A 14511-nucleotide genomic window follows, 5' to 3' on the forward strand; every position below is an offset into this window, starting at 1 on the left:
ATAAATAGAGAACATCAGGGAGCTAAATCAGGGGGCAGCCACTTGGGGCTGGAAGGTGAACCAAGAGGAGTCTTGAGCAGAGACGTGCCGCTAATGGACACACCGGCTTGATTCCATCGGGATCTCTGCGGCTCGCTGCCTAATGCAGTTTATATAACAAATATCGCAAGTGTCCTGCTTTTATATTGGTTTTTTTTGAAAGCAGGCAGCACGAGAAGTAACAAAAGATGGGATTCCAGTGCCTGCCAAACGTGGTTTCCAAGCAAAGCATCTCCTTGTCACTTAGTGCCGCTCTGAAAAGGCACAGGCTCAAGAGCTTTCTGACATGCTCAAGGTCTCCAAAGGAAAGCATCGGAGGAGTGCAGACACGAAATGGAGGACGGGTTCAAAGGAAAGCAGCTCTCAGGACCACGATGCGGACGGATACAGGAACCCACAGGCACGATGCTGGGTCACTACAGAGCAGCAGCAGCTTGCAGGGGGCTCCCAGGCTTTGGGGAGAACCGTTCAGACGCTCCCAGCCCCGATCCTCGTGGCTGGGTGCAACACACAGATGGAAATGCGAGTGCCTTACCCAATTAAAAGCAAGGGGTAGGTGATGACTTCTGCCAAGCGAGCTGTGTTGGTCAGCTTTCGCCTCTTGATGGTGGAGCAGCAGCAGCAAATGGCCACAAGGCCAGGCAAATGGACTAAAGGAAGAGTCTGAGTACAACTTGGGCTAGTAATACAATAAAAAAATGGGGAAAAACAACTGCAAGCCAAGTATTCCTCCCCCAGCATTAGCTTCTATAGAGAAGAATTTGAGAAATCTGCAGCAGCCACAGAAATACCCGTGGCAGAACACCCTGAGCACACCAGTACTCCAGATGCCAAGAAGAGGCAGCAAACCAGCACTGTGTGTGCCTGCACAGTGCAAGGCATGGCCCTCCCAGCCCTTCTCAGCCATGGAATTCTTGGCTACACCCCTGAGATTTTAGGAAAACAAAACCAGTAAGTCAGGCTCTTAAAGCAAATTCTGTTTATTCCAATTTTTTCTTGTGTTGCTAACAAATCTTCATCCTAGCCTAGGAAAAATATCAGGTAGAAAACATCTCCCCTTTCCTCCCACCCTCCCCACCGCACGCTTTTTTTTTTTTTAAATAAAGAATCAAAATTTCAAGCATGAGAGACTTTTCTTCCAACACATTTCTGTAATAAAATTAACTCTGTTGTAGATATAAAATGCAGCAGCCACAACCAGAGGATCTGCAACGCTACTCCAAGGCAATTAGTACCCAGAATGAATCAATCGGTTTGTCTGCAAACATAATAAGAAAATACTTAGCACTTACCCAGCACTTTTTATCCATGAATCTCAAAGTGTTTTTTTTACAAAAGCTTAAAATATGGTTTTGGCCTCATTTACAGAGAAGAAAACACCAGCTGGAACAGGAATAGATTTGCCCCCAGTGACAGAACAATTTAATAGCAGAGCTCAGAACAGACCTCTGGTCTCTCAGCCCCAGGTCCAATAATCCATCGTCTGCTGTGCCATGCTCTCTGCTTCACTCGGGATAGCCTGACCCTGGCAAAAGCCCCTACTGCAGAAATGCTGAAGTGCTTTACATTTTTGCCACCTAAAAAAAGATCTAAATGGAGATCTGACAGCCATTTTAACAAGCACTGACGTCCCAGGCCGTGACACCAAGGGGTAAACCCAGTCTTGGATGGAGCTGCTGAAAGCTTTGGGAAAGAACAGCCTCATACTGAAAGCGTGAACAAACGTGGAAGGGGTGCAGGAAGGAGGTAATTCCATGGTCTACAGTGTGCAAATGATTCTCCATGTGGAGCTTTAATTGAATGTTTGAGGAACAGATCGCAGGATAAAAACCTAAGACCTTGACAAATAGTGTTATTAGGTGGAGAGGAGCCCAGACCCAAAGCACGCGTGGCCTGGCGCCTCCTCTGCCAGCTGTCTTCCGACCTGAAGTCGCTCCTGACAGACCTGAGAAACCAACAGTGCAAACAGCAGGAGAAGAGCAGTGAAATACAGTGCCTTGCCCTAGAACTAAGTTTAGGGGGGCGAGGAGAGGAGAGAAATACCATGAGACCGAGAGTGACGGCTGATTCCAAGGGCCAGGCCACAGCACCCACAGCCCGTTTTGGTCCAAAGATGACACCAACAGGGCCCTCTAAAGCAGGGGTCTCCCACGTACAAGCACCAGATTTCTAAAACCCCCTCTACACCTCCCATGGGATGGCTGCAGCGCCTTCCAGCACACAGTCATAAACCCAGATGTTCATCTACAACCACAAAAACTCCCTATTTAACAGAGGAGGGCAGCCCAGCACCCCCTCCAGCTCACGGGACAGGAAATATTACACCCAGCAGCTTGTTCTAGAGGCAGCAGACACTGCAGCGGTCCGGTCAGCAGCACGCTGAACATCACGCACCAGCCAGTTGTGCTTTGAAGCCTGCCAATGTCCAAAGGGGTTCTCACAGAGAACAGCGTACCCCACGGGGGGAGGTGAGCAACCTCAGTCAACAAACGCAGCTCTCAACTGCAAACCTGCAGCAACGCGCAGTAATTCAGGTCTCCTCCTTCCTTTCTGGGGGAACCCAAATGCTACTAATCCTCCAGGTCCGTTCTCCAGCACGCAGGAGGTGCCAGCAGCCAGGTCTCTCTCCTCAGCAGCAGAACCTGCAGATGCCCAGCAGGATTTGTCCGTGCTCTGCAGAAAGAAGTCCTCCAACGTGAGCAAGGAGCTGTCATTGCTCCCCACGCCTCTCCCAGCCACCCACCTTCCTCCTGTGCCCACCTTTTCATAGGCTACAGACACGAGCAGCTGCACTGGCCTCCTGGTGCTCACACACCACCTTCCACTGAGGGGCTTTACGGCTACTAAGGCACAAAAATTAAGTGACTTGCATAAGAGTCAGGAGCACGCCTCATCTCTCTCGATCCCGGTGATTTCTCACACCTTTTTTTGTTTCCTAACCTCTTTCATATTAAACTCATGTGAGTAGATTGTGTGGATGAGAACAGGGTTTCATTTCCCTATTACCACTGAAGATCCAAACACGGGCAGCTGGATTTTTAACCCTCCCCGTGGCTCCCATCCATTGCCTCCAGGACAGGCTGTTTGTCTTGACAAGGTAGGAAGGGAGCGCTCCACAAACACGTTGCAAAGCTCCGGACTCGCCATCCTCAGACGCACAACGGGAGAGCAAACAGACACGCCGCTGGGAAATCACGCGAGGAATCTCAGCTACGCTTTGTTCACCAACAGGAGCAGGGAGCAGCAGCAGCACTCAGCACGGTGGGGAGGCCGCAGTGCGAGCAGAGTCAGAAGAAACATCCCCAGGCCTTCAGCTGCTCGCCTTCCCCCAGCTGAGGCTGAGGGATGCAGGCTGGTAGGAGCTCCCGGGTCAGGTTTCTTGAGACGAGGGATGGTTTGGTTTCCTAGAAGGCGCCAGAGCCCAGCTTTGGTGTGTCTGTGGCAGAGGCCCAGACCCGAGGAGAACACTGCCCCGGCCACGCGCCCCGCTACGTGCAGCTGTGCCTCATGTGGAAGTTCACCACGTACTCCGCGTTGGTGCGCTGCACCGAGATGGCGAAGGGCTCGAAGGGGTGGAAGGTGAACGCAACCAGGCGCCGCACCGTGTGGTTGATGGGTCGCCCCAGGAGTCCCGCCTGGATCTCAAACTTCAGGAGGCCAGAATCACGAGCGTAAAATCTGAAAGGAAGGAAAAGTCCATTAGGGCTGTTCCCGGCTATTGACTCTGCCATCTGGACTCTTCATAGAGACAAGAGCCTCGTTCAGGCTCTGGTATCCTTCAGAGGCAGAGGTCCTCAGCTGGGGGTCTGGCTCTTGGCTACAGAGGAAAGCCCCTCCCGGGGCAGCTGGCCTCCCGCTGTCTGCAACGATTTCTTTTAGTGCTATCAGCGAGAAAACTCTGCCCTCGTTTTGGTGGGGTTAGCTGACCAGTTAGCTGGAGTTAGCAGGATCCGATCCTGCTCAGGGGTGAGAGGTTCCACCTTACACCTCAAACAACTCTGCAGGTCCCTTTAGATCTCCAACAACAACAACAAATCTTTACCAGGATAGCCTGGGTGGGAAGTGCCAGGTGGGCAGCATCCACCAGGCCTCGTGGTAAAGGCAAACAGGAGACGTGTCCTGCTGCTGCCACCAGAAACCTGCCTGCGGGTCCGAGGAAGCTCTTTTGTGTTCCCAAACAGGTGAGCTCAGGAGCACAGCTTCAGCAAGAAGCGAGCAGTGCCAAGGGCATGAGGCAAAGCACGGATGAGACAGACTCGTCTAAAAAGCTCTTCCTTTCTCGAACCTTCTCTGCACACGAGCACAGGCTCGCTGTGTAGCAGACATTACACCATCACTCTGCAGTGCTGTGGGATCGGGGAACTCTGTGCTGACCCCACTCTCCCCAGTACTCCGGTGGAGGTTTCAGGGATTTGGTACCTTCACCAGGCAGCTGAGCTCCAACTGACAGGGCTCAAATCCTCCCTGCAGCCGGCTCAGTTCTTTAGACCATTTTTTTTCCTCTGCTCTTTCAGTTACGGGAACAGAATTGCCATTTTGCCTCCCAGCCATTTCCTTTTCCACCAGCGCTTTGTGGATGTGGGTATTTTGCATTTTTCCTCTGGTTTCAACTCGGAGAATGCTTTTAATATTAGAGCACATTTCTCTCCCCCCCCTCCTCCCCATGCCAGCAAGCAATACGAAGCACTCTGCTTTCAGCCTGGAAAGAACAGGTGATGGCAGATAGAGGCGATGCTGTTTCAGGAGCAGACACACTCCACGTTTTAACAGCACAGCCTATTGAGATCCTCATGTTCTTCCTGGAGGGCCACTCTCCTCTCCCTTCCTCTGAATCGAAGTGCTAGCCAGCCCTGCCTGAAAATTGCACACAAGAACCCAGCAAGAGAGTCACAATCTTGGTATTTGGCTTTTCAAAAAGCCCTTTCCCTCCTACACAAGGCTGGGTATGTGGAGGGTCATTCTTTAAATAAAGCACAGTCCCTGGTCTGCTCCTCTCTCTCCCCAATTCACAATAATTTACTACTCAAGATGAAGCTCCCTGTAATCTCAAAGATGTGTTCAGTTTGGTATTTTTAAATCTATTTTTAAAAGTGCTCTGCAATCAGAGGCCATTTCCATGGGCTCTCACTCTGGGGATAAATTAGGCACTGCAATATAAAATTGTATGTCAACAGAAACAGCAAGACCAGCCTTTTCAAACTGTATGAAAATGGAAGATTTATCTGCAGACCAATTTTTTTGGTTAAATGGCTCCTTCCTAGCCATCTAGATGGATTTTAGAGACCCCCCGCTAGAGGTAAAGCTGTATTAGAGCCTCTTCCTCCCAAGGCCCACCATTTCACCCACTGAATGTCTCTTCAAGCCTCCTGAAAAGACGCTGGAAGATGGCAGAGATGGGGAACCTAAAGCTCTGCCCTCCCGAGAGCAAACCACCACTGGTCTCGAGCAGCCGGAGACGAGGGCTGAACCTACCAGGACATGGAGAGGCAGCAAGGATTAAAGTAAGGATTAAAGGGAGACCACGCACGGAGGTGCTGAAACCGGTGTGTAAAAGGGGTGGAGGCTTTCACATCATGGCCATCCTGCTAGGAAACAACCTACGGATCACAACTGATCCTAACACCCTCAGCTGCTGGAGGGTTTTACACTTCAGCCAGTCGCAGGGCTTAGGTTACAAATCCCGCCGCCCCTCATTTCCAAGCTCTCTAACCTCAACGGGCGGCTGCATGACTTTATTAATCCCTTTGTTTTGCAGGTGAGAAACGCAGCAGCGCGATTTCAGCCGCTGAATGGTTAAGGTTAGCACCTCGCCTTCTCCTTACTTCCCCAAAACCAGCAGCCCCGCCGCTTTCAGACCCTATTCAGGCCCTAATTGACTCTGCACAGCTCCAAGCTTTGAAAGGGCTGGCGCTGAAACGCCGCTCTGCTCAGGGGAGGGAGGAAAGGTGGCACTTGGCTTTGTTTACTACAAAGCCGGTAACTGCAGCAAATGACTGCGGCTCCGCTCCCTTTTGTCTGCAGGAGATGGAAGCAGGTTGGCGCTGCCAGACAACCACTGCCCCGCAAGTTTTCCCAACTCAGACAAGGGGGAAAGGGCAGGCTCTCCGCAGATAGCACGGAGCCGGAGAGTAAAACCAAATTATGCAGGCAGGGGGAAAAAAATTATTAATTAAATATACATAATTTGGGAATTGAGAGCGCAGGAATAATCAGAGGTTCCCCGCCACCTGAGTCAGGGCCAGGGAGACATGAAGCCCGGTTTTGATGAAAATAAAGTTGGGAAAGCGGCCAGAACGGTCTCCCTAGGCTGCAGGAGCCCCCAACACGTGGGCAATCACTAAACAAAGCACTTGGAGATTGAAGGCTCTCTTTGTTTTTAGAGCATAGGTTCATTTCCCTTTTGTGGGACTCTGAGTGGAAGGACTATTCTGCCTGGAGAACTCAGTCCCTTTGATTTGAGCCTTTCAGGCTGGAGATGCTGGATTTTTAAGCGCTACTACTTGCAGCCATGACTGCAGCCAACAAAAAGAAACAGCCGTGGTGTTTCTGCAAGAAGCACTGCAAACCTCCTCATTCTCCAGCCTGGAGTTATTCCTGCTGCCAGCATCGAAGACTCAGACGTAAGAGGCACAGAACAGCTCTTACACCTGGCTAAACTCCCACCACAGAAACTAATTTCCTATAGATCATAGAAAGAAGGGGAGCATGAAGAGGAGTGCAGCTTTCAGGGTGAGAAACGTAAACAAGGCAAGTCTGAAAATAGCAAAATCAATATGAGAAGCATTATGAATAACACCTAACCCGGCTGATATTTTATTCATAGGACAAACCAGCCGATCCTCACCAGCTAACCCTACGTGCTCAAAAGGAATCCCTCCAGCACAGGAAGGCAGGCATCCAGAACCACGTTGGGCTGCAATAAAAGGAGGAACAAGAGCATTCGTATGGAAAAGGCTCAGGCAAGGTAAGAGATCACAAGGAGAGATGCCAAACTTTGTGGGACTACTGAAACAAACGCTCTGCTTAAGGGATGTCAAAAGAGAAAAGCAACTCATCTACTTGGTCTTCCTGCAAATTTGTCACCACACGGTGATTTAGCAGAGGTGATTTCGTTACTCCCACACTGCTCTCCTCGCACACATCTCCCTGGCCCGTTCCGTACCTTATCGGGTGATCGCCGCAGGTCTTGGGACGCTCCATGACTGACACCCACTTGTCGTCATAGCTGAAAAGGGAGAGGTCGAGGTAGGGGCTGCCGCTGTAGGACTGGGCACTGATGGGGAGCTGGCCCAGCAGCCTCCGCACAGCCTCCGTGTGCCCTCCATACTTGGCGTTCACAATAGTGTCTTTGAACCTGCAGCAGAACAAGAAGGGTTTACTCACAAAGGCCCCGGGTGAGAGGCACAGCTTAAACAAACTAAGGAGGAAAACTGAGAGAGAAAGAGGAACGGCAGCAGTGTAAGAACCACGACAGTTCCCTTCGAATGGTGCATCATGGTGATTCAACCACCAGCCAGTTCTGGTGACCTTTTCCTCCTCCCTCACCGTTACTGTTTCTGCTCTCAAAGTCCAAACTGAGAAGGACGAGGCTGTGCCTATCCACGAGGCCTGGCCCCAGCTGCTCCACAGCACAGGAAATGAACGGGATCAGAACCAGGGAGAGGTGGATTAGCAGCTTATCAGTCAATCCAAGTTTTACCGTGAAGCCTGTAAACAGCAGCAGCAGAAGCCGGAGGGTTGCACAGTAACAGTTGAGCCCTTAAGGTTGACTCGAGAATCCCCCTCTCTCTAGCCACAGTGTTTGAAACACGTAAAGGGAGAAACCTGAGATGAGGCAGAACCTTGGAGAGAAGCATAAAACTCTTCAGAAACAACAGTGTGCTGGAAGTTCTTCCTGGTGGAGAGACTAACGCAGGCTGGATTTCTCTTTCCAAATATAATTTGAACTTTCCACAAGCAAAGGAGAGTCAGATCAGCTGCACAAATGGCAGACACCAGGGACAGTGAAAACCTTCCCCCTAGGCCAGAAACACAGCCAGAAGCCAGCTTGCTGTGCCTACAGCACTGTTACACGTTGCTGCTTAAGCTAAACACTCCTGTTACAGGCTCTTAGAGCCAGGTGGATGAGCAGATTCTCCTCTTTATTTCAGCACAAGGCAGGAATTGTTCTGCAGGTACCTGCAGTAAGCTCTCTCATTCTCTCTTCCCCCCAGGCAATATGGAATTCACGACAGGGAGCTCTAAAAAGTTACAGGCAGCCAACTGCCTTTAACTTATGGGACATGAACCTAAAATCAGCCGAAGCTTCATTCCCCTTAGTGACTGCCAAGTGCTTTGGATGATGTCAAACAAGTCACTAGAAGAACAAAACACCCTGAGTCACATAAAAACATATTCCACAAGAAATAACACACTCTGCCTCATTAAAACCACATCAGACTGTTAAAGCACATTCTAGAAACCTTGGTTATTTTGGTATTTTGCTCGCTTTTCACTACAGCTTTAGGCAGCTCAGCTTCCTTCCCCCGAGCAGCGTCTGACGAGAACCACGAGCTGTTTACTGATGTTACAGAACCCAGTTTGCTGCACACTAAATTTAGAGAAGGGCACTTGGCAAAATACATCCAAATAGATGATGTAGCATCTTGATAAAACCTTATCTGCAGGGCTCGAAGCTACCGCTTCAATAACCTCCAGAGGAGTTACTGCTCAAGGAGTGCCAGCCACATCTTGCCCTTAAAATTCCTTTCCCTTCTAAGCACCGAATTGCCACTGCCTTTTCCTTCCTGCACAGATATTGCAAAATACAAGAGCAGCTGCACGAAGCTGCAAGCTGAACCGCCTCCCAGCCAGGCTCTTGCACCCCTCAGGGCCTGAAGGAGCTGCTTTTCTCGGGGTCCTTGGTGTTATTTGATACATGCCTTCAGCTGGCGGGGGGCAGCGCGTGCCTACACGGTATAAAGCATGCTCCCAGGGGCTCACCGGCGCTGGATCTGCCTGGCAAAGTTGTTGCTGGACGCCGAGCAGGGGAACTGGACCGCCTCGCTGTGCAAGGTGGCGTTCCTGAAGAGGTCGCAGAAGTTCTCGAACAGCTCCAGCAGCTCGTCAGACGTGTTCTCAAACACGGCAATGACCTCGGTGCTCACCATGTTGTACACGACGAAGAACGAGGGCTGGGGAGAGAGGCAGAGGCAGCAGTTACCCCAGGGGAGAGCTGTCCCTTCCTGCTCCCCGGGTGACATCCCAGACCCTCTCCAAATTTCTCTGCAGTGCAGGAGAATCCCACAGCCCCACGGTAATCCCTTCTGCTACCCAAATGCCTCAGCAGGTCCCAAATGACCCGCCTGCTAACTGTGATGTGATTACACATGGAAAAAAACCTGGATGGACTTCCAGCTTTTCCCCCTCGAACTGGATGTCGGTATTTCCCTCTCTCTCTGCCCTCTACCAACTCCAAAATTCTTTCTGAAGTGCCAAATTTAATTTCCATTCCTGCTGACAAACTGATCTCAAACCCATACTAGCCGGCAACAAATTATTTTTTTTCCTTTATGCAGAGAAACGATTTGCTTCTCCCTTCTTAACGCTGCTGCCACACAGAGATGAGCCTTTTCAGCGCGCCGCAGCACTGCCGACAGAGTTGTGCCCTCCAGGTACCCTGCTGGCACAGAAATGAAAATCTGAGAGGCATTAATGACAGCTTTTTAACATCGGTGCTCCCATGCAAGAAGCCCCAGGCACTGTGCTGCAGACGGGCAGCGTTTTGCTCCCGTCATTCCCGGAGGAATGAGCCAGAGGGCGGGGGGAAACGTGACATTTGTACCAGCACGGCTGCACCCAGGGGAAGACATCCCCATCCCCTGGGCATCACCGGTGCTGATTTCTTGGATAGAAGAGGGCTCAGATCCCGGCACCCCAAATTCAGAGCCTGCCCCTGCTTCTCAGATAACTAATTCCCCTGCTACATGCACGTATCTGGTAAGTCTCCTGCTCACAAAAGCAGTTTGTGAAGGCTTCGCCTCCCGCTCCCGAGCAACGCCCAGCGATGACAGCAGGCACTGTGCCCACCCCACCCGTCCGTAAATATCACCAGGTTTGTTTGTTTTACAGGCCCAAAATGAGCCCTGCTCACACAATCCGGCCCCCACGCGCTGCAGGAGGAGGTTACTCACTGAACTGCTGCCTGAGGAGAGGGAAGCCCTCCTGAAATACAGAGAGACAACGCAAGGAGACAGGAGGAGGAGAAACTGGTTACAGCTTTGGAAATCGCAAGGGGTGTCCTGCAGTAAAAAGGTGCCTTTGCCAGTTTAACACAGAGGCACCAACAGGCTGCCCTTAACGGCAGGAATCTCTCTCACCACATTTCAGCAGCACCTGGGACAGGCAAAGCACCCTCACAGCACGCAGAGCAGGAGCTGAGCGCTGCAAGAAGCACCCAGCAAGGCTGAACCACAAGCCTACAACAACAGCCCCCAGGCTACGGATCCACGGCACGCGATTAAAGATCTTGGGAGGCTCAGCACAGACCTTGGCAATAGAAACAAGCTCCAACAGTGACTTCCTCAGCCTCCCTGGCAGAGAAGCCTAGAACAGGAGCAGCCTGAAATCAGATTAAATTTGTGTTCTTGTCTGATAGAAGAAAGACAAACGGGAGCTTTAGGCATTCCGTGACGAGAGCTTTCCTCAGGAAGCCCTAATAAAGAGCCGAAATGCAGGCAGGTCAGCTCCGCATCTGGAATTAGCTTCTGAAAGCAACAACAAACAAAATGCTTTGTCCTCAGCAGAAAACACACAAACAGCACAAACAAGCCCGAATTCCCATCTAAAAGGGACCTTCAGGTGAAGCGAGTGGAGGACACGCTGCAGCAAATCGGGCACAGAAGCCTCGGTGAGCACGGCAGAGAGCCTCAAACCAGCACTGAGGTGAGGTTTAGCCTTGCCCATTCTCTCCCAGAATAACTCCCTCCAAACAAAAACACAATTTAAGAGGAAAATGTGGAGGACAATTCGAGAGGAAAAAGAGGAAGGACTTCTTAGTCATTCTCCGGGGTGAATGAGGCCGAGGGACCTCGCAGAGAACGACCGCCCGTTTCTGCTGGTGTCTCTCTGCTGGAACTGGCAGAGATGGGAAGGGAGGGACAGGTGTGGAAATAAAAAAAAAAAAAAAGGACCTAGAGAACAGATCGGCACTGGAGGTTTAAGATTTCTCACTAAATACCATCAAACATTAAAAAAAAAAAAACATAAATTAAAGGAGCAGGCTAGGTTAAGATGTAAAAGACCTCATTCAGTTTCAGTGCTACTGGGTTTTTGAGCTAGCAGTGGGGAAAGGACGCTCAACCCACAGGACTGCGAAACATCTGGAGGGCCTCGGCACTGCCGGGGCTGCATTTGCCCTCCTCTGACTTCTTCAGAACTAAGAGGAAAGGAGAAGCAACTGGGACATGAGCTCGATTTAAGAGCTGCTAACCCAACTGGGAGAGATCATAAATGCTGTCTCTGGTAGAAGCTCGAAAGAGTAAGTAAGTAGGCAGAGCAGAGAAGGTAATGCTACTGGGGGAAAATGGAGACCATTATGTTTGAAAACCATGCTGGGAAATACAGGAGAAAAGGGGGAGAGTCTGCAATAAAAGCGCATTACATGAAATAACAGCTAAAAAATCAGCTGGGGATTTGGGAGGGGAAGAGCATCCAGGAGCACAGGGAACAATCCCTGGAGAAAGGGGACTCAGAAACCACCTCAGATCTTCTCCCTCTCACTTTGAGTCGAGAAGGGTGTAGTGAAATCATAAGACCAAAAGACAGCGACGTTATTTGATACCAGAGGCGTCAAACGTTCACAAAAGAGCGAAGCAACGGGGCCCTAACAGCTCCTGCACAGAGCATTCAGAGGCTCAGGTAAGGAGCGCAGCTCACAGCGCCCGCAGGGGGCAGGCAGTACCTGCGAAGGATCCGTCACCCGCAGCGTGACCACGTCTTCGCTCGTGTACTTGATGAAGAGGTGGTTCTCGTCCAGCAGCTGCATCTTCCACATGCGGAGCTGCCTCAGCTGGTCGAAGTACTGGAAGAACCTCCTCTTGGCGATGGCGCTGCCGTCCTGCTCCGCCCTCCGCCACAGGTACACCAGCAGCCGGTGCTTCAGGGAGTTGATGAAGGGCTCCTTGTAGGGGTTCGCCATCCCCGTCTGCGTATCCCGCTGCACCTCGGGGTACACGGCGGAGAGGGTGAGCAGGTCGTCCTCGTAGCAGAAGCGCCCGATGGTCCGCACGTCGATGAAAGTCCCCTCGGGGGTGACCTGGAAGACGTGGATGGTCTGCTGCTGCACGGAGAGGATGGCCAGGATGTTCTTGTAGAGGTAGAGCCCCTGGTTGTGCGACAGGATGACCTTGTCGCACTTGAAGGTCCGCGTGTCGCACAGCCTGCCCGTGTGGAGGTCGATGATGTGCAGGGAGTAATCCTCCAGCGGGGAGCGGGGGTTGGGGGTGACTGACTCGCTGTTGCGGTAGACCTCGAAGAAGGGCGGGTGGGGCTCCTCGGGCAGGTAGGCGGCCGAGCCCACGATCACGTAGCGGCAGTCGTCGGTGAACAAGCTGCACTCGCGGTTGAGGTGCTCCCCGTTGGAGGCCACGTTGGTGATGTGCAGCAGGACAAAGAAGCGCTCGAAGAGCCGCCCGCGGATGTTGACGGCCCGCTGGTCGTTGCCGTTGGCCAGGATCTCCCCCTCGTAGCCCTGCAGCAGGTCCTCGGCCGCCTGGCAGCCCTGGTACTCGTAGATCTCCAGGGAGGTCTGGTCGGAGGAGAAGGCGATGAAGTAGCGGCCGTCGGGGGAGAACTTGCGCAGGAAGCAGGGCGGCTTCTCCACGTTGACCACGGTGAAGTTGGGGAAGACGTTCTGGTGGAAGACGCGCACCTGGTGCCAGTGGCTGCCGGCTTTGCCCGAGCTGATGCGGCGCCGCTCCAGCCGGTGGATGACGTTCTGGTTCTGGATGCGGCGGGGCCGGATGGTGGGGGCCTCATGGTCCATGGCCAGCGCCCTACCGCATCCTCGCCCCGCCGCCAACCGGGGCACAACGGGGCTGGGGAGGGGGAGCACCGGGAGGGGGTCTGGGGGGGACAGGGACAGGGCCGGGGGCGGCTGAGGAGGGACCGGGGCTGAGAGGGGCACCGGGGGGGGGGGCGCTGAGGGGGAGGCGGCCACGGGGAGGGCCCGGGGGGGCAGCGGGGCCCGGCCGCGGGTCTGAGGGGAACCGAGGGGAACCGGGGGGGAACCGGGAAGTTCCCGGGGGGTTCCCAGAGGGTCCCGGGGGGGTCCCGGGGGTCCCGGGCCCGCCTCAGGCCGCGCTCACCGCCGGGCCCGCCGCCGCCGCTCACTCTATGGCCGCCGCCATCTTTCCGCCACGGCGGCGGCCGGAGGGCGACGGCCCCGCTGCCCGCTTCCGCTTCCGGTCGGTGGAGCAGTGAGAAAGGCCCGGGCGGGGTAGAGCGTCCGCAGGGCGGGGCACAGCGCCCCCTGGCGGCGGGAGGAGAGACCCCATGGCTGGGCAACCCCAAAGCTCTGCACCCCATAACCGGGCACCCCCATAACTCTGCACCCCCATAAACCAGCACCCTGATAACCTGGCAGCCCCATAACTGGGCATCCCGAAAGCCCTGCACCCCAGTAACCAAGCACTCCCACAACCCCGCACCCCAATATCTCTGCACCCCAATAACTCCGTACCCCAATAACCCGTCACCCCCATAGCCCCGAGCCCCAATAGCCATGTACCCCTGCAGCCCTGCACCCCTTTAGCCACGTACCCCTCTAGCCCTGCACCCCCATAACCCCGCACCCCCAAAAGCTGCAGCCCCCTGTGCCCACCCCACACCCCTCATCCTTCACCGGGGGGCTCTGGGGACCCCGAGATCCTTTTGGTGTCCCCTCACTGTGAGCTCCACCAGGAGCGGGGAGCTCCAGGGGGTGCTGGGGCCGTGTCCCCCCCCATGCAACGTGGCACCGATGTGTCCCACTGCGTGCCAACACAATTCCCCGCTTCTCCGCAGTGTTTTTTGGGGTTGTGCCCCCCCAGTCCCATAAATTGGGCTTGTCCCCAAGCAAATGGGGTCCCTGCAGGAGCTCGGGGATGGGGACAGCAGCGGCCAGGCGGTGGCATTAGTGCCACGGAGCTGGGGACACCCGGCCTCACCTGGCACCCGAGCGCAGCCAGAAATGGGGTGTCTCATCCCAAAAAGCACTCGGTGGCAACCCCACAAAACCCTAGGGACGTCACCCCAAGCAGCGTTATCCCTTGCGACAGGTTGTAGGGGATCTGTAACCCCTGCACCCCATAACCAGCTGGGGAAAAAGGGCTGGGGGCACATAGGGTCCCTCTCCAGGCCCTTTATGGCCGAGCACCGGGGGCCTGATAAAATCCTACACTGAGCGGCCTCGGTGCCTCCCTTTGTCTCTCTCCCCCCCCCCCATGTAATTAA

The 14511-nt window shown here is 53.6% G+C and overlaps 1 protein-coding gene across 2 annotated transcripts; it reads right to left on the minus strand.

Annotated features, from left to right (window-relative positions):
• Positions 1 to 995: 995 nt before the first annotated feature.
• DET1 (DET1 partner of COP1 E3 ubiquitin ligase) lies at positions 996 to 13440 on the minus strand. Of its 2 annotated transcripts, XR_014696953.1 has the most exons (5): positions 11981 to 13440; positions 9022 to 9212; positions 7202 to 7393; positions 2800 to 3717; positions 996 to 2712 (listed from the first exon to the last, which is right to left on the minus strand). XR_014696953.1 is itself a non-coding variant. In XM_084532686.1 (4 exons), the coding sequence occupies exons 1-4, from the start codon at positions 13061 to 13063 to the stop codon at positions 3528 to 3530; spliced, it is 1656 nt and encodes a 551-aa protein (XP_084388812.1). In that variant the 5' UTR covers positions 13064 to 13440; the 3' UTR covers positions 996 to 3527. The 2 variants fall into 2 exon arrangements, 1 of the variants encoding a protein (XP_084388812.1); XM_084532686.1 differs by having other exon boundaries at positions 996 to 3717.
• Positions 13441 to 14511: the final 1071 nt, after the last annotated feature.

Source organism: Aythya ferina, assembly GCF_964211825.1.
Source record: "Aythya ferina genome assembly, chromosome: 11".
Classification (NCBI taxonomy): domain Eukaryota; kingdom Metazoa; phylum Chordata; class Aves; order Anseriformes; family Anatidae; genus Aythya; species Aythya ferina.